General features: G+C 44.7%; 1 protein-coding gene across 1 annotated transcript; it reads left to right on the top strand.

Moving 5' to 3' along the window:
• Positions 1–159: 159 nt before the first annotated feature.
• Positions 160–15782, top strand: LOC131245635 (uncharacterized). The gene is made up of 6 exons (XM_058245225.1): positions 160–323; positions 13044–13268; positions 13684–13860; positions 13963–14187; positions 14325–14453; positions 15350–15782. The coding sequence occupies exons 1-6, from the start codon at positions 243–245 to the stop codon at positions 15581–15583; spliced, it is 1071 nt and encodes a 356-aa protein (XP_058101208.1). The 5' UTR covers positions 160–242; the 3' UTR covers positions 15584–15782.
• The last annotated feature ends 6254 nt before the right edge of the window (positions 15783–22036 follow it).

Raw genomic sequence — 22036 nt, 5'->3', positions numbered from 1 at the left:
GTAAGGGCCGCACCGTCTTGGGTGAGCCCAGGTCTCACCTAATCCGCTCCCACCATAATAACGAGAGGACCCTTTACGACCGTACACGTGGCAGGGAATCGGTGGATCGGCACCGTCTTCCTAGTGGGCTCTCACATGTGTGGCCTCGTGTAAGCTCTTCTTGCCACGTGTGCAGTCGGCTCCATTAACGTATATGCCGCCCAAGACAAGAGCGCGCGTGGAGGGGCTAAAGCTGCTGATACATGATTTCTTTCGTTTTTAAATCCAGTACCGCTTTTCTTCCTGAGAAGAAGAACTTCAATCTACTGCAGCTTTCTCTCAAGGTAAAGCTCTAACTACCCCATTTTCCTCTCGAAATCCGATCTTCTTTTGTGTTTTGATGTAATTTTCTCATCTGGGTCTTCTTCAATTTCCATTCATCTCCATTTTCATATCTGCTTTGTAATTTGTACTGGTTCTTTTGAATCACTTCATGGCATTTTAGTGACATACTTCATCAGCTTCTTGAAGAAATCTGGAGATCGGATCTTGCATTTTTGTGCTTTGTTTCTATAGTAAGCGCAGGTTCTCGGTCTCTACTACTGGTGAGACCCATGGTTCAGCGATCTGAACCGTTGGTATTACGGGTCCCCAGCATGCATTTTCCATGGACTGGAAGTATTCAAGATTGGATATCCTAGCCGTTGAATCCATGGCCTTTTCTTTTGTTCAAAATTGCCCTCCTTGCGGTATCTTCTTTCTTACCCATCCATTTGATGCCACCAATTGAAGGGTTGGGATTTTTCCCACCGAGAGATTTTTGATGCATGGGCCATCCAAATTGCTTTCATTTGGATCAGCAGATTGGATCACTGAAGCATGGGCCCCACTTGTACCAAATGAAAATCTAGGTCTACTATAGAAATTGTCAGCTGATACATTTAGGGTGTGGGGGTTGGGGAAAGATGGGTTGTTTGACTATTTGGGCTTGATTATGTTCTTATCTGCTCGTTCACTACCTGTAGATTGATAGATTATTTGGGCTGAATCATATGGGCTTCACGATAATGCTATCAACCTCGAACTTCATTGAGGATTTTCAGCTTATGATTTTTAACTATTCTTCAATTTCTTTTACGAGCATAGGATCATGGGACTTCTCTTCTCAGGAATTTTAAATATGTCACAAGCAGCTTGATTACACACTATGGTGATTGGTTTCTTTCTTGATTATCTAATGATACACGTGAATCTGATTCGGCACTTTAATCAATGTACATCTGCATTTGTAGAGAGCAATTGTCTAATTAACCATGTTTAATCCTTATTGAAAGGTGAAATAACCAGTAATAAGATTGTTAGTTGTTACTATTATGGGAAGATATGAGCCCCTTACAATCCTGAGGGCCGACACCTTTTTAATCCGGTTGGACACATAGGAGTATCCGAAATAATGAACGCTACTGAGGAGAAGAAAGATTCACGGTGGCGCTCCCACTCTGAAACTAGCGATCGGCTAGGATTGATCGGAGTCCAGAACAAACAGTGTAGCACTCGGACCAAATACTCCAAGCCGATCCTCTGCTGACCGACCAGATATGAACAACATAACCACTCCAATCGGTTGCAGGAAAACTCACCTTAATTGGACGGGTCCGCCGCTTGATTCGGTGCTCGGAAGGAAGACCTCCAGTATACTTAACAGATAAATGAAGCTAAGTCACACTCCGTCCAGACCGAAGCTCGGCTCGGACTCATGACACAATATGCGTCTAACAAATCAATGGTAAGGCCTCAGAAAAAGAACATCACAAAAGGATTTCTAAACGACGACCCTAGGCCGGGTAAGGTGAGCTTCCACTGACGAAGCGACTTGGCCGAGGCCTCGTCCTCATCCTCATCTCCATCTGAAGAAGGACATCCCAGCCGGAGCCTCGTCCTCGTCCTCATCTCCGTCCAAAGAAAAATGCCTCGAGCCAAGGCCGGGGTGGAATGTGGACATCTCAAACGCTAAACTAAGAAACTGCCTTAAGCAGACGTGACCGATAACCTCGCCCACGGATATGCTACACGATCTCTGGATTGCGTGCAATATGTCAACGATCTGAATATCCCATTGATTGAGCGAATCGTGCCGAGATTAACGGACCCAGACCATCCAATGGTCAGGTATAAATGCAGTAAGACTCCATTGCTACAGGTACGCAACATCTTGCACTCTCCCTCTACTCTTCAACTTAGACTCAGATTCCCTTGACCTGACTTAGGCATCGGAGGGTCCCCTAGCTTAGCCAGGGTCTCCTTTGCTAACCCTTTGTGCAGGACCAGGGTTCCTCGGAGTTACGCCGTGCGGAGTGGAGGGTGGTCCAGATTTTGTCATCAACATTTTTAGTGCAGTCTGTGGAAAACTGATACAAAAGGTCAGGTTCCTATTCTTAAGCATAATGGCAAGAGGAAAGAAGAAGGTAGTAGCCGTGGAACCAGAGCAAAATGAGCAGACTCGCTCTTCTTCACTACTTCACGTTGAGTCAGCCCCGGGGCCTTCCCAGCGTTCTCGCAATCGGGCGGGTAAGTATCGAGCCATGCAAAACAAGATATAGGCCCTGCGCGACGAGGTTAACCAGATGAAGCAGCGGCAGGAGCCACCACCACATCCGGCTCAGGAAAACCCTATTCCCGAGCCGATTGGTGTGGTCGTGGAAGCTCACTCCGTGCTGAGGAGCATGAGGGCCGAGGGACCTCAACGCCCCCGAGCTCTAGTTTCGGTTCAGAATCCTCCCCCGAACCAAATCCGAGTTTCGGCTCGAAACACAGCTACTCGAGCTCCGACGAATGCCTCGGTCACCTCGGCCCTGACACCTACGGATCTCCGCCACGAGCTAGAACGGAGAAAGGGAAGGAGGATTCCTGAGATAGAAAACACCCAGGAGATAGTTGCTGAGAACAAAGATCCTTGGGAAGTACGGTTTGTGAAGCTGAACGGCAAATTCCTGACACTAGAAAAGAAGCAGCAGCCGTCATCAGTCCCCGCCATCGTTCAGGCAATGATGGAAGAGACCAAGCCTCCCTTCACCTCGATAATCATGAACAAGGTAATGCCATAGAGGTTCCGAATACCTTCCGTTATCCAATACTCCGGGTCTGGTGACCCGTCTAAGCACGTGGAAGCTTATCGTTCGTGGATGCAGATCCAAACAACAACGGACGCGATGATGTGCATGAGGTTTTCAATTACACTCACAGGATCCGCTCGGATCTGGTACCACCAACTCAAGCCTAATTCCATCGGATCCTTCGCAAAACTTAGCCGATTATTCCTTACCCAGTTCATAAGTGGTAAGAAGAGTCGGAAGCCAAATACCCACCTGTTCACCATCAAACAAGGACCCAAGGAGTCACTGAAAGACTACATCGCCCGCTTCAATGAAGAAGCGTTACAGGTGGAGGACTATGATGATAAGATGACACTCTCCACCGTGTTCGGTGGTCTGAAAGAGGGAAGGTTCACCTTCTCTATCGGGAAGAATCCGCCAAAGATATTAGCTGACCTCATCGCCAGAGCTCAGAAGTACACTAATGCCGAGGAATTTACCAACGCCCGCAAGAATGTCCAAGTAATAGACCCGACCGGCAAAGGGAAGAGGCTTAGGAACGAAGAAACCCAGCCGACCGGCAAGGGATCTGATGACCACGCCCCTCGCGATCGTCGTCTGAGTAGAAGGCCGGAGGAAAAATTCCGTTCCTACACCCCCCTTAACATATCTACCGAGCAGATCCTACTGGACATCCGAGGAGAAAAGCTTTTGAATTGGCCGGTTTGTATGAAGGCCAACCCGGAACATCGGGACAAACGCAAGTATTGTCGTTTTCATCGAGATTATGGCCATAACACAACCGACTGTGTGGATCTCAAGGATGAGATCGAAACCCTTATTCGTAAGGGACATCTGCACCAATACACAAGGGAGAAAGAACTGCTAGGAAAGAAGAGCGGGAGCGGGAATAGCCGAATAACACCACGGAAGAGCCAGCCGAAATCCGCACCATCTTTGGGGGCTCATCCAGTGGAGGAGATTCAAATCGGGCTCGAAAAGCCCTCTCGGAAAACTGATCCGGAGCATCACGTCCACTTGACTAAGCGGCCCAGCAAGGAACTTTGGGTCAGCCCGTGCAGTCTGACCTTCACGGAAGAAGATGCGCGCGGAATCTAGCACCCGCACGACGATGCCCTGGTAGTTACTATAACCATAGCGAACCGCAAGGTGTATCGCATCTTGGTCGACACCGGAAGCTCAGCCGACGTAATCTATTCCGAAGCCTTTGAAAGAATGGGGATTCCGAGGTCCCATCTCAGACCTGTGAAGACCTCACTGCACGGCTTTGCAGGAGAAAGAGTAATCTCCGAAGGAGCCATCTCCCTTCCTGTGACCGCGGGAGAAGGACAATATCAAGCCACCCTCATGGTAGACTTCCTTGTTGTCAATGTGTCATCTATATATAACATCATTCTAGGCAGACTTTCTCTTAATGCGATGAGAGCAGTTGTTTCCACCTACCATTTGATGATGAAGTTCCCCGTCGAGGGCTTAACAGGATACATCCGAGGCGACCAGCGTGAGGCTTGGAGATGCTATGCTATAGCAGTAAAAAAGGGGTCGATCAAGCAAGCACTCATCATCAACATGCTAGACCCTAGAGGACCCGCAGAAGGTTCGTTTATAGAAGACCTGGAGAAAGTACCGCTCGACGAGGCAAACTCGAGCAGAACTGTTTAGCTCGGAGCATCACTAAACCCTGAGCAGCAGTCAGAAGTACTAGTCTTCCTACGGCAGCACATAGATGTCTTCGCATGGTCGCATGAAGATATGCCCGGAATCTCTCTGGACGTCATGGTCCATAGGCTGAATGTGGACCCGGATCACAAACCCGTGAAGCAAAAGAGGAGACCGTTCGTCGCCGAGCGGTACGATGCCATAGCCGACGAAGTCTCCACTCTACTCAATGCTAGTTTCATAGAGGAGGTACACTATCCCGAGTGGATCGCAAACGTGGTCCTCGTCAAGAAGACCAACGGGAAATGGTGGGTCTACGTAGACTACTCGGATCTAAACAAGGCGCATCCGAAAGATAGTTTCCCGTTGCCTCGGATTGATTAGCTGGTGGACAGTACAACGGGACACGAATTACTTTTCTTCTTGGACGCTTACTCCAGGAATAACCAGATCGCGATGCACCCTCTAGATAGGCAGAAGACTACATTCGTCACAAACAAGGGACTCTACTGTCATCGGGTCATGCCGTTTGGCCTGAAAAATGCTAGAGCCACGTATCAAAGGCTGGTGAATCAAATGTTCGCTAAGCAGATCGAACATACGATGGAAGTGTACGTCGACGACATGCTAGTAAAGAGTGTCAGGGCGGTCGACCACCTGACAGACCTCGGAGAAACTTTTACCATCCTCCGAGAATACCAGATGAAACTGAATCCCGCGAAGTGCGTCTTCGAAGTTGGCTCAGATATCCGGCTCTAGAGAAGCTAGCGCTCAGTCTCATCGTCTCAACTTGGAGGTTATGTCCGTACTTCCAAGCTCATTCCGTCGTCGTGTTGACGGATTCTCCTCTCAAACAAGTTCTCCAGAGGCCCAAAGTTTCGGGTCGGCTAACTAAATGGGCCATCGAACTTGGTGAATTCGACATTCAGTTTCGTCCAAGGACAGCAATTAAGGGCCAAGCCGTGGCCGACTTTATTGTGGAATTCGCCAGGATGGGTTCTCTACGTTGTCGGGTTGTCTAATGCCAAACGAGCCAGGGCAGGAATTGTCTTGATAGCACTTGATTCCACACCCATCCAGTATGCGATCAGACTCGGCTTCAAGGCCTCTAACAGTGAGGTGGAATACGAGGCCCTACTCGCTGGACTCAGACTGGCGGCGAGCCTAGGGGTCCAGTCTATTTAGATCCGATATAATTCCCAGCTGGTAGTAAACTACATCTCCACCGAGTACGAAACCAAGGAAACAAGAATGATTGCTTACTTAGACGAAGTAAGAAAATTGATTAAAAGATTTTAGAGCTGCACTATCCATCAGATCCCCAGAGCAGAAAATTCATGGGCCGACGCCCTAGCAAAGTTAGCCTCGGCCACGGAAGGAAAGATCCCGTGAATCATTCCTGTGGAGTTCATAGAACATCCAAGCATCGACCAGGTGGAGAAGAAAATGGTCACAATCCGGTAAATGATACTCCGAGTTGGATGGACCCGATTTTTTGTTACCTCACGTCTGGTGAGGTCCCTTCGGATAAATTGGAAGCAAGGCGCCTGAGAGTCAGGGCAGCATGGTACGTAGTTCTGGATGGGATACTGTATAAGAAAGGGCATTCGCAGCCCTACCTCAGGTGCCTCTGACCCGATGAAGCAGATTATGTGATTCGAGATATTCATGAAGGAATCTGCAGAAACCACTCTGGCGGCCTAGCCTTGGCCCTGAAGATACTCCGACAGGGATATTTTTGGCCAATCATTAAGGAAGATTCGAAGCACTATGTTCAGAAGTGCGACAAGTGTCAGCGATATGCTGCCTTGCCGAGGTAACCTGCAGAGGAAATGACTCCCATGAGTATTCCGTGGCCGTTCGCTCAGTGGGGAATTAATATCATTGGCCCCCTGCCCACAGGAAAGGGGCAGGTCAAGTTCGCTATAGTCGCGGTTGACTACTTCACCAAATGGGCCGAGGCCGAACCCGTCGCAAAGATTATGGAGCAGAAAGTAATCGATTTTGTCTGGAAAAATATCGTCTGCCGATTCGGAATCCCAAGGCCGAGGCCGAACTCGTTGCAAAGATTATGGAGTAGAAAGTAATCAATTTTGTCTGGAAAAATATCGTCTGCCGATTCGTAATCCCACGTACCATCGTGTCTGATAACGGCAAGCAGTTTGACAACAGCAAGTTCCGAGGCATGTGTCGAGGGCTCGGCATACCAACGCATATTCTTCGCCTCAACACCCGCAGTCCAACGGGCAGGTGAAAGCAGTTAACAAGGTCATCAAACACCACCTTAAAACAAAATTGAAGAAAGCAAAAAGTAACTGAGCCGAGGAGCTCCCGTTCGTCCTTTGGGCTTACAAGACTATGGCTCAGTCGTCTACTGGGGAAACCCCATTCTCACTTTCCTACGGTTCGGAGACAATGGTGCCAGTGGAGATTGGCCTCCCAACGGCTCGGGTCAGAAATTACCAAGAGAACCAGAATGCCGAGCAGATAGCGGCCAACCTAGACCTACTTGAAGAGGCTAAGGAAGTCTCCAAGCTCCGAGCTGCCGCTCGACATCAACAGGTGGCGCGATTCTACAATTCCAAAGTAAAGACGAGGCGATTCCATCCCGGGGACTTAGTCCTTCACCGAGTCTTCCAGAACACCGCGGAACCGGGGGCTGGAGTACTTGGGCCTAACTGGGAAGGGCCCTACCGCGTGGTCCGATCAACCAAACCGAGCTCCTACCACTTAGAAGATCTTGAGGGACGCCAGCTCCCTCACCCCTGGAACGCCGAGCACCTAAAAGTCTACTACCCTTGATGTAATGGCCTTTAAGGCCCCCAATAAATGTATGCCTCCAAGCGACCGACCTTTAAGGCTCTCAATAAATGCCTCCGGGCAACCAGCCTTTTAAGGCTCGTAACAAAGTTATCTCTTCTACACTAACGGATTATCTACTAAGGAAAAGTCGCCTCTCATAAGCAGGGGCACACTAAACGAGCTGATCCCTTAAAGAAGGGGTCAGAGCGTTATCTCATGAAAATTCTACAAGGCATCCCCTCATTGTCAGGAGAAAAGCTGGTAGATGACCCAACTCCCCGACAGAGGAGTTGGCTCATCGCTCGACTGACGGACACGTTAGAAGTCGCTTGCCAATCGCTTGCCAATCGTGGGAGAGGCCAACCCCTTAGGGCTCCGGACCTAACAACAATATCGTGAAAATTCAAAGTTTCATAAGACAGCACCGCAGCGAGCTGACCCGTCGAGGGGTCGGCTCGACAGTGCCCCCAAAGAACATCGACCTATCAACAAATTAGCTTAGCAATCAACGTCCAAGAATCAACTACAGATTAACACACACACAAAAAAAAAAGATCATCATCCATACGCCCTCTCCAGAGGGTCAAAAATCATCACCATCCATGTGCCCTCTCCAAAGGGTCAAAAAATAATATCGACAAGTCATTCATCAAATGGGCGAGTTCAAATAGCCATAAAAAGAAAAGTATTTCTTACTATGCAGGCGGGGGAGGAGCTTGGGGGCTAGGGGCTTGATCCGGGCGGACATCTTCAACCGGCTTCTCTCCTTCATCTTCAAGCAGCAGAGGCTCAAGGTTAAGGTCCGGGTACAAGTCCTGGACCACTTCGATATAGGTGTCGTAGCCACAATTGTAAAACTTAGTGGCTTCAGCGGCCCTCTCCTTCGAAGCCTTGAAAGCCTCTATTGTGGCGGCCACGACGGAAGCCAGAGACGCCTCATCCTCAGCCCGATGGGCATCCCTCGCTTGGGAAACCGCCTTGTGTTGTTCTTCTGTTGCCTCGGCTCTGATCCGCTCCAGCACTTCCCCAAGCTAAGCGTTCTCCCTGGCAAGCGAGTTCGCATGAGCCCGGGCCCGGGTCAGCTCAGTAGCCGCAGCACCGCATCGGGCCTCAAGGTCGTTGACGACCCTTTTTAGCTGAAGCTCTCGGGACTTCCCGTCATCAACTTGCCGCCGAAGTTCCGCTTGCTCCATCCGGAGGAAGGTGGCCTCGTCTCGCAGAATCCTGGCCTCACTCCTGAGGGCCTCCATCTCAGCATCCTTCTTGATGGCTTCCTTCAATCTCTCTCGAGTTAGAAGGAGCCTCGGGACGGACTGCATGAAAAAGAAAGGACCAGTTAAATGCAAAAAAAAATTAAAAACAAGAAAAGCTAAGAAAATTACTCGATAGAAGACGGAGGCCAAGTCATTGACAAAGGATTCATCCGCCTTCTCGAAGAGGCCGGTGATCTCCTCCTTTGGTGCATGTTTGCTGGCCCAAGAAACCAGACAAGACATGTGGTAGCCTGGTTCAAACCTCCCGCCGCTCGTCCTCACTTGGGCTGACCCCATCGCTCCCTCAGCCCCACTCCGTCTACCCGCCGAGGCTCAGGCCTCGGCCCTGAGATCAATCCCTGCCTCTGGAGGGGAGATCATGGCATCAGCCATTCAAATAGCCTCCTCCCGCTTGGATGAAGAGGGGACGGCAATGCAGGGCTCCGGGGCTGCGAGGGCAGCCTCGACAGTAGGAGGGGCGATGACTGAAGGAAGGGTCGAAGCCGGAACATTGACGGCCGCAGCCTCAACCGCCACAGACGCTATAGTCGGAGCTGCAACAACAGAAATTAAAGTCACAGCCGGAGCTGCAACAACAGAAACTAAAGCTACAGCCGGAGTTGCAACGACAGAAATTGGGGCCGAGGGGCCCTCACTGCGAGGAGCTGCCTGCTTCCTCCGAACGGTTGTCTTCGTTCGGGGCTCGGCCCTCTACATCTCATCGACGGTCGGGGCTGCTTTTCTCCTCCGGGACCCGGATGCCTTGGCCATGCCTGCGCAATCAACAAAGAGTTAGTAACCAAGTTAAGAAATTTAAACCGTCCAAGGGGTAAAAGGTTAAAGGTAAACTCGCTGAAAGAAGTGGGAAGCGGTTTGGATTTGCACAGCCCGTACCAATGAAGGTTGTTGGCTGTGATCAGATCCGACTAGGAGCGCAGATTTCCTGATTGCGCCCGAGCCTTAGCGACCCGATTCTTCTCAGCGCCCCCTGGGACAACCTCCGATGCCCGCTCAATCGCCGACATCTCAGCACCCCCTACCGTCAAGATTCTGGGGGCTCGGGTGGCTTTCTTCTTGCAGGCCTAACGGGTCCGAGCCCCCGCCTCCTTGTTTCTTCGGGGCCTAGGATATAAAGGTACCGCTTCGAAGGGGCCTTCAGATGCCTCCCTCCCATCATCCGAGCTCATCGGCTCGGAGTCGTTATAATCCTCTTGGACCACGTCCATGTCAGACGACATTTTGTCAAAGCAGATGAAAAAGAAGTGATGTTGAAAGGAGGGAGGAAATGCTCACCGAACGACCGCCAGAAATCACTTCTACCGTGGAATCCTCGATCGGTCGGAATCGCCTGCCAGAAACTTCAAGTTGGCCGGAATCGCCCTCACTGGAAATCGCCTCCTCCAATATTCACTCAAACACAAAATTAGAAGATATAAAGCGTTTCCAAAGAAGGCTTATATAGACTGAATAGAATCTCTGCATTAATGGCAAGGCATTGATGGCCATAGCCGAATCGTCGCGAGCCGACTTCGGAGCATACGTGGCTACTAACTATTGGTTCGAGTTCTGCCAGGCTGAACGATTTTGACACAAGAGTCGCTAGGATGCCTCCCAGGGCCTACGTGTCAATCAACCATAGGCCAAGCAATTATTTGAAATCTTAACCGTCGCCACGCGTCAGCCAGAGATTAACCCAATGAAGGGAAGACCCAAGGACGCGATTCTTCGACACAAGAGTCATAATGATAAACACATGCGTGATGGGTGCGACAGTGGAAACCGTTGATCTTCCGTACATGTTTACTCTCCGAGCCCGTCTCCGAACTCGAAGAGTAGGGGGCTTCTGTTATGGGAAGATCCGAGCCCCTTACAATCCCGAGGGCCAATACCTTTTTAATCCGGTCGGACACACAGGAGTATCCGAAATAATGAACACTACTGAGGAGAAGAAAGATTCATGGTGGCGCTCCCACTCCGAAACTAACTATCGACTCAGATTGATCTGAGACCAGAACAAACAGTGTAGCGCTCGGACTGAATACTCCAGGCCGATCCTTTGCTGACCGACCAGATATGAACAACATAACCACTCGCATCGGTTGCGGGAAAACTCACCTTGACTGGAAGGGTCCGCCACTCGATTCGGTGCTCGGAAGGAAGACCTCCAGTATGCTTAACAGATAAATGAAGCTAAGTCACACTTCGTCCAAACCGAAGCTCGGCTCGGACTCATGACACAATACGCGTCTAACAAATCAACGGTAAGGCCTTAGAAAAAGAACATCAAGAAAGGATTTCTAGACGACGACCCTAGGCCGGGCAAGGTGAGCTTCCATCGATGAAGCGGCCTGGCCGGGGCCTCGTCCTCATCCTCATCACCATCTGAAGAAGGACATCTAAGCCGAGGCCTCGTCCTCGTCCTCATCTCCGTCCAAAGAAAAATGCACCGAGCTAAGGTCGGGGCGGAATGTGGACATCTCAAACGCTAAACTAAGAAACTGCCTTAAGCAGACATGACCGATAACCTTGCCCACAGATACGCTACACAATCTCTGGATTGCGTGCAATATCTCCACGATCTGAATATCCCATTGTTTGAGCGAATCTTGCCGAGATTAACGGACCCAGACCATCCGATGGTCAGGTATAAATGCAGTAAGACTCCATTGCTACAAGTACGCAACATCTTGCACTCTCCCTCTACTCTTCAACTTAGACCCAAATTCCCCTGACCTAACTTAGGCATCGGAGGGTCCCCCGGCTTAGCCAGGGTCTCCTTTGCTAACCCTTTGTGCAGGACCAGGGTTCCTCGGAGTTATGTCGTGCGGAGTAGAGGGTGGTCCAGATTTTGTCATCAACAGTTACTACTGTAAAAGATGTCAGGTGTTGATGTTGAGGTCATCCAACAAGTTTTAAGGCAACATGGTCATGTTGCAAATCACCACAATGCCATGGCTTACTGTGCCTTGCCACTTCATTTTGTATATGTAAACTGGCTCGAACCTAAAACCCATGTCCTCAATGTTGAAACACGTCCTGTCTCCATTGAGCTATGGGCTCGAACCCTGCTCTGCCACTTTGGTAAATCTTAAATATCTTGTTTCTTAGGCTTTCGTTTGTGGTATGCATCAATTTATCTGGATCTATCATTCTTGTTTTGTTATTGTGTGTAACTTGTATTTGTTGTTCTTGTTTCAAAATGTCCCCCTTTGTGGGGCATTTTCTCAAATGGCAAGGGTTGCCTTTTGAAAAAAAAAATAGAAAATAAAAAATCAAAGTGTTCTGAGTAGCCCCATGTTGGATAGGAACAAGGAACTTCTCACCCTTTTATATAGAAGTCATCCCTTAGGGCCTTGAGCCCCTTCTAGAGACAATGCTTGTGTGTGCATATGGGGGTGTATGCCAGGGTGTTTTTTTTTCCATACACACTTGGCTGAGCTTAGCCGAGTAATGTCAGGCGTGGGTGTAGGTGTGCATGTGGTGTGGGTGTGGTTGGGTCCTCTATCACCACTTTTGAAGGAACTGTACCCATAAGAGAGTTCTCCGATCGACTCAGACTTGCAACTGGGGTCAAATGCACAAAAACCTACATTCCATGTTCCAACTTTTGTGATCATCGAAAAGGGGCCTAACCCATTATTTTTTATGATAAGATGGTGAAGGAACTAAAACAAGTTGTTCAATCCATAAGGGTACTTTTGATGCACTAATTGAATTGAATTGCAATTATTCATCTAATAAAGTGGATAAAACCAAACTGTGTTATACTTAGCATTCATATTGAGGATCTGGTATCCAGAGTAGCTATATTTCTTTCAGCTGCAATTTGAAAGAAACGATGTTACTTCCTCACTATGAATGCTAGGAAACATAATTGATCTTTGTCATTTCCTCTAGATTAAACTGAATGTTGCAATTCAATTCGCGTCTTCATCCAAACACGGTCTAAAGAATCACAAGCAATTTGATCTCTGTATGACAGGAGGCACTGATAGTGTCTACCACTACAAGATCTGGCATTCTGCAGTACCTTCATCTTCTCTTGAAGAATGTTGTTGTTGTTGTTTTTTTTTTTTTTTTTTTTTCCACTTTTTGTTATGGTATACCTTTTTCTTGATCTTGTAATAATTATCTTGGTTGCTACCAAATGTGCTAGATATAGAGATCATGGTACGTCAGCTTTTCCCTTTTTAATTATCAGTTGGAGTGCTTAATCTGCAAGTAATGTGATTTTCAGTGTACTCTTCAAATGGCTCGGTCATCACTGGACGAGATGTCGGACTCTGGTGCTTTTAAGCGCACTCCATCAACCTTCCGCAATTTCATTTCACGAGATAAAGCTTCTCAATTTCCTGCAGAACCCGGCAGATACCATCTGTATATATCATATGCATGTCCTTGGGCATCCAGGTGCATTGCATTCTTGGCGGCTAAGGGGCTTGAAAAAGCTATCAGTGTCACAGTAAATTATGCTTACTATATTCTTCTTTTGGTGTTTGTTGCATGTTGCAATGTGATGGGTGCACTAGTGAAAAGGATTTTGGGTCCTGCTACTATCCCATGTGTGTGCGAAATCTTGGCTGTTCATCAGGTGGGCCCCACTATCAATTTGAGCTGGCCCAAAAATCAGGTCAATCTGGCCATTATGCCGGCCACACTTGTATGGAGTATAGACAGCTAAAATATTTGATGTACCCTTCTGACCCACTCAATTCTAGGACCACAGCATGTATGGCATGTGTCCCTCCTGATGAACATCCTGGATCTCACACAAATGCGCCACATTGACACATGCAGATAGTAGGATTCCGAATCCTACTCTGGTCATTTCCACCGCAGGGGGCCTTTTTTGTCATTCATATCAATATGTTCTGCAGTCTGTCAAGCCCAAATGGGAAAGAACAAAGGAGAGCGATGATCACATGGGATGGGTATTTCCCGTTTCCAGTACAGAAGTACCAGGAGCCGAACCAGACCCTTTGAATGGTGCAAGTAGTATAAGGGAACTCTACGAACTCGCTAGTGCAAACTACGCTGGAAAATATACTGTTCCGGTATGTATCAGCCAAATCATTACATCCCATAGTCCATTTGTGTAGTGTGTTTCCTCGTCCATAGACAATCTTTTCATAATGTCTTCTGTGGCACTGTGGCAGGTCTTGTGGGATAAGAAACTCAAAACAATTGTTAGCAACGAGAGTTCAGAGATAATCCGCATGTTTAATAGCGAGTTTAATGATATAGCACAGAATGCTGCTTTGGACCTTTACCCTACTCACTTGCAAGCACAAATCGATGAGGTTAACGATTGGGCATATGATGCGATAAACAATGGCGTTTATAAGTGTGGATTTGCTACGAAACAAGCACCATATGAAGAGGTAATTGCATATTGTAGTAAACCATCTAACTATTCTATTATATATATATATATATATATATATATATATTGCTGTTTTTTAAGCTTACATACGCTTACTTGGACAGCTTCTTTTGTTGTATTTGGAATTTTGAGTAGGCTGCAATAAAATTATATCAAGCTTTGGATAAATGTGAGGAGATTCTTAGTAAGCAGCATTATATATGTGGGAATACGCTGACTGAAGCTGATATCCGGTTATTTGTCACTCTTATAAGGTTCGATGAGGTATGAATCTTTCCTATTCAAGACTCGTATATGTCGGAAATCTTTCTTACTTTGAATCCATCTTCGTAGAAATACGAAAAATGATTTATGTATTTATCGAAATTGTATTAACCATCGAGTCAGCAGCATGAATCATGATGTGTGATTTTTTTAGGGGTATGTTTGCAAGTGACTGCGTGGATGAATGACCATCAGCCCAAATGACCAATTGGGAGAAATAAGCTCGCTAGCCATTTAGAGCATAGGTCAAAAACTAAAAACCTGGACTCGACTCTATGTCCAGCTGGGTCTGGTTGACTGGAAGACGAGTCTTTATTTGACATGACTCTATTTTTCATAATTAAATTAATAATGTAGTAATAAATGTTTAATATAATTATGCGAATTTAGAATGTGTGTGTAATTGATAAGAGAAACATGATAACAGCTTGTTCTCTACTGGTTAGACGTGTTTGCCTCTTTCACAGAGGTCAACAGAGTGACTGAGTTTGAGTTGGGGGCTAGTTGACCAAGTTGGTGACTGAGTTTGAGTTGGGGGCTAGTTGACCAAGTTGGAAACTGAGTCTTGTATAATCCAATTTTACTGGATAACTTGGCCTGGAATGTAGCCGAGTTGAGCTAACTCTGCTGAGTTTTGAGTCAAGTCCCTAAGTTTTAGAACAATGATTTCAGGCATGTTTGTCTGAATTCCTCCGTTTTGCTGGATTTCCGCCCTTTCAAAACAAAGTGTGCGTCATTTAAAAGGAATTGGCATTTGCACCCTTTTCTAAACAGTACCTTATCTAGTGAATGGTTGTACTATCATTTAGTTGGAAATGCAATTTCATTGTTGATGTGATTCTATTGTATCTTGTGGCGCAATTACTGGCTGATCATGTGACACTCTCTTCCAACAGGTTTATGCAGTTCACTTCAAGTGCAATAAAAAGCTGATACGTGAATACCCGAACCTGTTCAATTACACCAAAGACATTTTCCAAATCCCAGGCATGAAGAGCACCGTTAACATGGAACACATAAAGCAGCATTACTATGGAAGTCATCCTTCTATCAATCCATTTGGGATAATCCCTTTTGGTCCCAGCATAGATTATTCTGCGCCCCATGACAGAGAAAGGTTCACTCCTTGAGAATATATTTGGCTGTGTATGCTGTAGTTTCATATACTTCCTTGCTGCTAGATTTCAATGTGGTGGGATATGTTTTATGTGCTTTTGTCTGCACTTCTATGAATGAGGCAGACCTTTCGATAGTGCTTGTTTGTTTGAGTTTTGCTGTAAACATGACATAACACCAATAAGTTTATGCTTGATGAGAGGTTATATTTGATATGGGTCTGTTCATGTTTCTTTTGGGGCGAATGATCCGGTGTGGAACTCCCATACTGAAGTTCTCCCGTGGGTGCCTGTTATCAATGCTGAATAAAGATTGGATGGTGATGGAAAGTGCACCCATTTGCTCGTCTTGTAAGCAAGTGTTGTCATCAAGTGGGGCCCATCACCCAATATCAAATTGTGATGAGCGATGCACAGTGAACTTAATGCTGCAAGTGTCATACACTCGTACTGGGCATCGCCCCTTTTTTTTTCATAGAGGTGCTATACGATGCTTGAATGAAAAGTTGTAAAATACAATCTGGGTTTTCAGTTTGTGGAGATGGGGGGCAAGTGGATCACTTGGTTCAGTTACCAAACAGTTTGATATCATGGTGTATTTATTCCACTAATCCCTGAATGTAGGAATTGACATTTTCCCTAAAAAAGGTTTTATTGCACAATCCCTTATTGACTAGTCTGCTGCTGTCCTCCCTGCAAACCCAAGCAATGCCAGCTTCATCTCCGAAGGCCTTCATATGAACATTGCATTGGAATCATTCAACCATGTAAGTATCTTCTGTCTTTTTTTATTATTTATTTTGCTCACATCATAGGTGCATTTAATTCTTTTCTGATTAACTTTGTTAATCAAATAACATATCTGCAAATTTTAAGATATGTAACTCTCAATCAAGGATGTCAACAAAAGAAAAGATCAACTACAACTAATGTAGAGTCACAAATACATGATCGACTGCTCTGAGGATTTGGAATTCCCATATGATTTGGAATTCTGGATTGAAAATTCCAACCATCAAGAAAGTTTATATGAATGCCTTAAAATTAAGCAAATACCATTACAAAGCTGGGAATTTTTATTCATTTCAAATTAGTTTTTGCAATCCACCAACTTTGTTCTGAGTCGATATGATTGCTAATTAGTGGCAAGAGGAATAATCTGATGTGCATAATCATTTTCACGTGACCACATCTGTGTTTGATCATCTAAACTGTTCATCCATTGGTCCACCATGGATGGCCACACATAGGCAGGAATGTTATAGACTCGCAGGTGTTTGATCGGAAGCCTGAAACTGGAATATTAAAACAAAACTAGGCTAGGGTCTATATTTCACAATGCAAAGACGCATTTGTTGATGGTGAGGATTGTGGATAATGTTGAGTTCGACCGAGACTCAGTCGGATCAAATCTGGTCTAATATAAGTAGTCACCCAGATGAATTACCCACGACTCTAGTGAGTCGGGCTGATTCAACCTTGACTCAGGTGAGTCATGACTCCACTGGAGACTAGATGGATCACTCTGAGTCACTGCCTTTTAACCATGTGTACAACCTAATATAATCTCTTTGATAACAATCAGTGAAGGGAAAATAAATGGGGAATTTGTTGGCCATGTAAATTTGGTAGAATAACTCAGTGGTTCATCTAGTGGGTCTACCTTGGATGCCCATGGCCTCTATAGTTGTCAATTTCTTCAATTTGTCTGTAACTGGGTCTGTCGATGGCATTGACAAACCACTTGATCCCATCGAGCAAATGTCAATCTCATCAACAGTCCACTTGATCCTATCGTGAAATTCCCAGCTTTTGGCTTTTGATCGCTGGACAGTTTTTTGGTCCAAATCGATCTGATCGAAGATGGCTTCGATCTCATTGATGGGTCGTTGATAGCTCTCGATCTAATTGAAGCTCCCATGACCGACTTGCACAGTCTTGCAGAATGTCAGGTTTTGTTTCCTAATTTGGTTTTAACTCTTTTAAAGGGTTTGTAACCAGGGATTAGGGTATTGGAAAACGTGTTTAGGGCTTTTGTGAGCAAATGGGGATCAAAGCTTGGGGTTTTTTTTTTTTTTTTGTATGGTTCTCGTGGTTAATACTCAGATCGGTAAGTTCTTCCATCTCTTGAACATCCATTGTTTCAAGTTAGTCGATGGGTCATATTCCACAATCTTAGGAAAATTATCTTGTCAGCCTATTCTGCCTATGAAATTGTCTATTATGTTGCATGTACCTTGGTTTCCTAACATTTTGCTATTTGTTATTGCCCATACTAAGCAATTAAATTGTTGTGCTACATTTTTTCTCCACTCAATTGTGTTATAGAGGACCTGCAAACCTGTCAAACGATCAGTGGTGAACGTAAGTCTCAGAACTATTTTTCAGAATTGTTGGGTCACATTTCAATTAGGTCATTATATCTTTTATTTTCAAATAAGTTCACCGTTCCGTTTAAAATTTCAATGTCAAACGTTTGTCGTTGGTCTCATATCTCTATCTCACGTTTCTTTTAAAAATCAATTGTTGCCAAGGCAATTGATTTTTCTCAACTTCGTGATATTATTTTCAAGCTGGGCACGCGTGATATTTATGCTCCACCTTGTGGAGTGTTAGAATAAGTGGACCTGATTAAGTGGGCCTGGGTTGTATTATTAGAGTGGCTCTTTCACCTGCAACATTATAAATAAAGTGGTGTAGAGAGATCTTTCTACACTTTTTATTCTGTTTAAATAACACACTAGAGATGATAAGGGCAGAGCAACTCCATAGCTCCATTTGAGTCAACTTTTTATATTTTATAAAAAGATGAAATAAATATAAATCTAATAGATTTAAAACTTATTCTTAGGTAAATCAATTGCGAAATGCTCCTGTAGAATGTCCAATATTTGTTTTACATCTTCTATGCGAATGCATGTATAGTTGCATGAATCTCTATTTAACTAAATAAAAATTTGTAGTTCATTGCTTGATATTCTTCAAAATTCATCTCTTCAAAGGGTGAGCGCATTAACTTCATTTTTAATTCGTTAATTCACAGTTTGGATTCGCATAATTTAATAGACTAGAATGATATTGTAGTTCAACATAATTTTGTTCAATCAAGACCATTCGCCTACTTTGATATTAATATGATTTTAGAGATATGTTCATCCACAAAGTGCCCCACAACTTGGATGGTCAAGATAACTGCACGTTGAAAGGAAGATTAGTCAGCACTATTTTCAAAATAAAAAATGGCGGAAATAGAAAATTTAATATTTGATTCTCACTTAGGAGCCATTTCATAAAACTTACTTTCAGCACTATTATTGAAAATTAATATTTAAGTGATTTATTGTTTGGCAAATTCAACTTATTAAGTGCTTAAATTAATTTTCACTGAAAATATAGGTCTTTTTTTTTCTTTTTTTTTTTTTTCAGTTCGCCACCCTTTGCTTAATACTGAAGGTTTAATGCTGAAAGTGGTGGTGTAATAAAAAAAAAAAAATTCACTTTTAATTAAAATATTTATAAATTTATTTCAAAATTACAATTTGGCACTTAAATTAATTTTCAGATCTTATTTTTCAGTTTATCAAATGCTTCTCACTCAATGTGACTGAAAGAGAATCCATCCACACCATATCAATGTGCCAGCATGGCACACTTGAGTTCCAAGTAGTCCGTTTGGTGGACCCGCCTTTGCAACATGTAACTCCACTAGTTAGTGCAACGGTCATATTTTTGGTCAATGGAACATCTGATGAACGGAGTGGATCGGCACACATGAGTGACTTTGGCACAGAAGCCGTACACACGCATATGCTTAGCAAAGCTCAAAGTTAGAAGTCTGAGAAAAACTTTTAATGCATTGGTAGATTATGTGGCCTCTAAGTAATTCAAATTAAACTGTCCAAATAGTGGGTCCCATTTCAGATGTATCATTAGCAAAAATAAAATAAAATAATTTGATTTCAGATTGATGGATACCAAAAGGACGGTTAAAAGCGAAAAATATCCAACAGTCCTCTTTCAACAGGCAAGTGTAAACTAACGGTTCAGATTATTCAAGTAATATGATTTTGGGACTGGAGGCAGCAGGTTTTGGCTCAATTTGAATTATATATGCCTTGTGATGAAAAGGTTATTTGGAATTTGTTTGTTAGAACTTAGAAGGTAGGGGTTGCAATGGGTTCAGGCCGAGTTGAGGTGAGTTCAACATAGACCCATTTACTCAGCACAAACCCAACCCACAAACTATTACCTTGTGGTCTGACCCGACCTACTTAAAATTGTAATTGGGTTGGCTTGGACTGACCCAACTTGACCACACATGGGTTTTAGAATGGAATATGGGGCTAAAAGATGGATAGATGAGCTTATGTACGTGCATCGTGTTTTGGTTTCAATCGGGTCATCTGGCTAGGATCCATTTACTTAAACAGGACACATTTTCCAATTTGGACCCGACCCGCTCCCTATTTATCTATGCCTTAGAAGCGGGTCAAGCGTATTTAAGTAATTGGGTCTACCCAACCCATTGGTGTGCGTGTGCATCAACCATCACACTCTGCCAGAGTATCAAAAACTCTTCTTCTTCTATTCTTCTTGGGGCTGTCAATGGGTCAGGTTGGCTCATCAGCCTCGACCGGACTTAGGCTGGAGTACTAGGCCCAAGGGCCGGGCTCCGGCTAACAATTCAAGCCTGCTTATTATTCATGCCAGGTTTCAATCTTATGCAGCATCCCATCAGCCTGGCCTGAGTCTGGCCCCGCCCAGCCCATTAGGGTTTGCCTAGATGACTATTCTTAAGGCTGAGGGGTGATTAGTAGCTTGGGTGGGCCCACCATGATATTTATGTGAAATCCACCCTGATTATCAAGTGAGTTACCCCATTTAGATATTAGGTAAATAATTAGCTCCATCTATTATTCAGGTAGACCATAAGATTGGAAATAGTGTACAGGACAATCTTCATACTCCAAATGGTTTCCCTTGTTGTGGTCCACCTGAATCACTTATAAGCCTGATTTTTGGGCTGCATGCTTATTTTAGTTTGGAATTTAATGGTTGGAGTATATTTTATATACTCATCATGGTGAGCTCTATAAGAGTCAAGGGTGGATGTCTCTTCCCCAATCATTTCCTTTATGTCGCTCACACAAATCATAAGTCAACCTGATTTTTTTGTCCCTCGGGTTAAAGTGGGATTACACATCTAATGGTGTATTTCAAATATAGATGAATGTGGGCTCATAAAAAATCAATATGGCGACCTTCTCCCAAGAAGGCCCACCCTCGACTTTTTATGAGGCCCACCCGTGATGTGTACGTGAAATCTACTCTAACCATTAGATGTGTAAACACACATTAGGCACAATGCTAAAAGAAAATAGAAAAAAGAAAAAAAAAAAGAGAGGATGCTAACATGCGAATCCTATGGGCCACACCAAAGAAAACAGATGTGAGAGAGAGGTCCACCTTTGATTTTTACAGGATGCACGGTGATGATTATATTTTATGCACTCCAATCATTAAATGCTATACCAAGTTTTAATCATGGGACCCAAAAATCAGGACCAAAGGTGATTTAGGGGCCACTCTAGGTAAACAGTTTGAAGAGTGAATGTTTTTCTATACACTCTTTCCAATCATGTGGTCCATCTGAATCAGTGATGTGGACTGATTTTTAAACCATGGGCCTAAGATGGAGTGACACACTGAGTAGGTATGGATTTCAGATAAATATTACGGTGGGCCGACTCTAGAAGACATCACCTTTACTCCGACCCACACCCACTCATCTTCAAACATCCATGCCACGCCCCTCATTAGCCATGCTTCAACCCACACTCATATCTCTCTCTCTCTCTCTCTCTCTCTCTCTCTCCCCTCATTAGCCATGCTTCAACCCACACTCATATCTCTCTCTCTCTCTCTCTCTCTCTCTCTCTCTCTCTCTTCCTAACTTCCTCGAATCATCGCTTCCAACCAAACCGTCAAATTTTCACCAGGATCAACCCAAAATATGACATCATTCAGGAAGCGATTTTGTACTGAGTAAGCTAAATGAGTAAATTTTGTGGGCCCATTGTAATTTATGTATTTTATCCACCCTGTCCATCCATTCTACTAGACAATTTTAAGGCTTGAGCCTAAAAAATAAAGCATATCCAAAATTCAAGTCACCAAACCAAAGGAAAAAAGTGTGAATTGAACATTTACCGTTGAAAACTTTTTGGTGCCACAAAAGTTTTGGATTAAGCTGATATTTGTGTTTTCCCTTCATCCTGTATGTGTGATCTTATTAACATGTTGGATGTGGGCCCTAGGATGTTTTCAACTGTGGAAATCATTATTCCCACTGTTTCCTATGGTGTGGTCCACTTGAGCTTTCGATATGCTTCAATTTTAGGCTTAACATCTAAAATGGTTGGAAAAACTTATGGACAGCGTGGATAAACTACGTATATTCAGTGGGCT

Source organism: Magnolia sinica, chromosome 5, assembly GCF_029962835.1.
Source record: "Magnolia sinica isolate HGM2019 chromosome 5, MsV1, whole genome shotgun sequence".
NCBI lineage: Eukaryota > Viridiplantae > Streptophyta > Magnoliopsida > Magnoliales > Magnoliaceae > Magnolia > Magnolia sinica.
Note: the sequence above shows the minus strand (reverse complement) of the source record. Positions and strands in the feature narration are given on the sequence as shown.

Coding starts and splice junctions, on each gene's coding strand:
- LOC131245635 (XM_058245225.1), top strand. CDS start 243: ATGATTTCTTTCGTTTTTAAATCCAGTACCGCTTTTCTTCCTGAGAAG. Junction 14,188..14,324: donor AACAAGCACCATATGAAGAG/GTAATTGCATAT, acceptor AATTTTGAGTAG/GCTGCAATAAAATTATATCA. Junction 14,454..15,349: donor CTCTTATAAGGTTCGATGAG/GTATGAATCTTT, acceptor CTCTTCCAACAG/GTTTATGCAGTTCACTTCAA.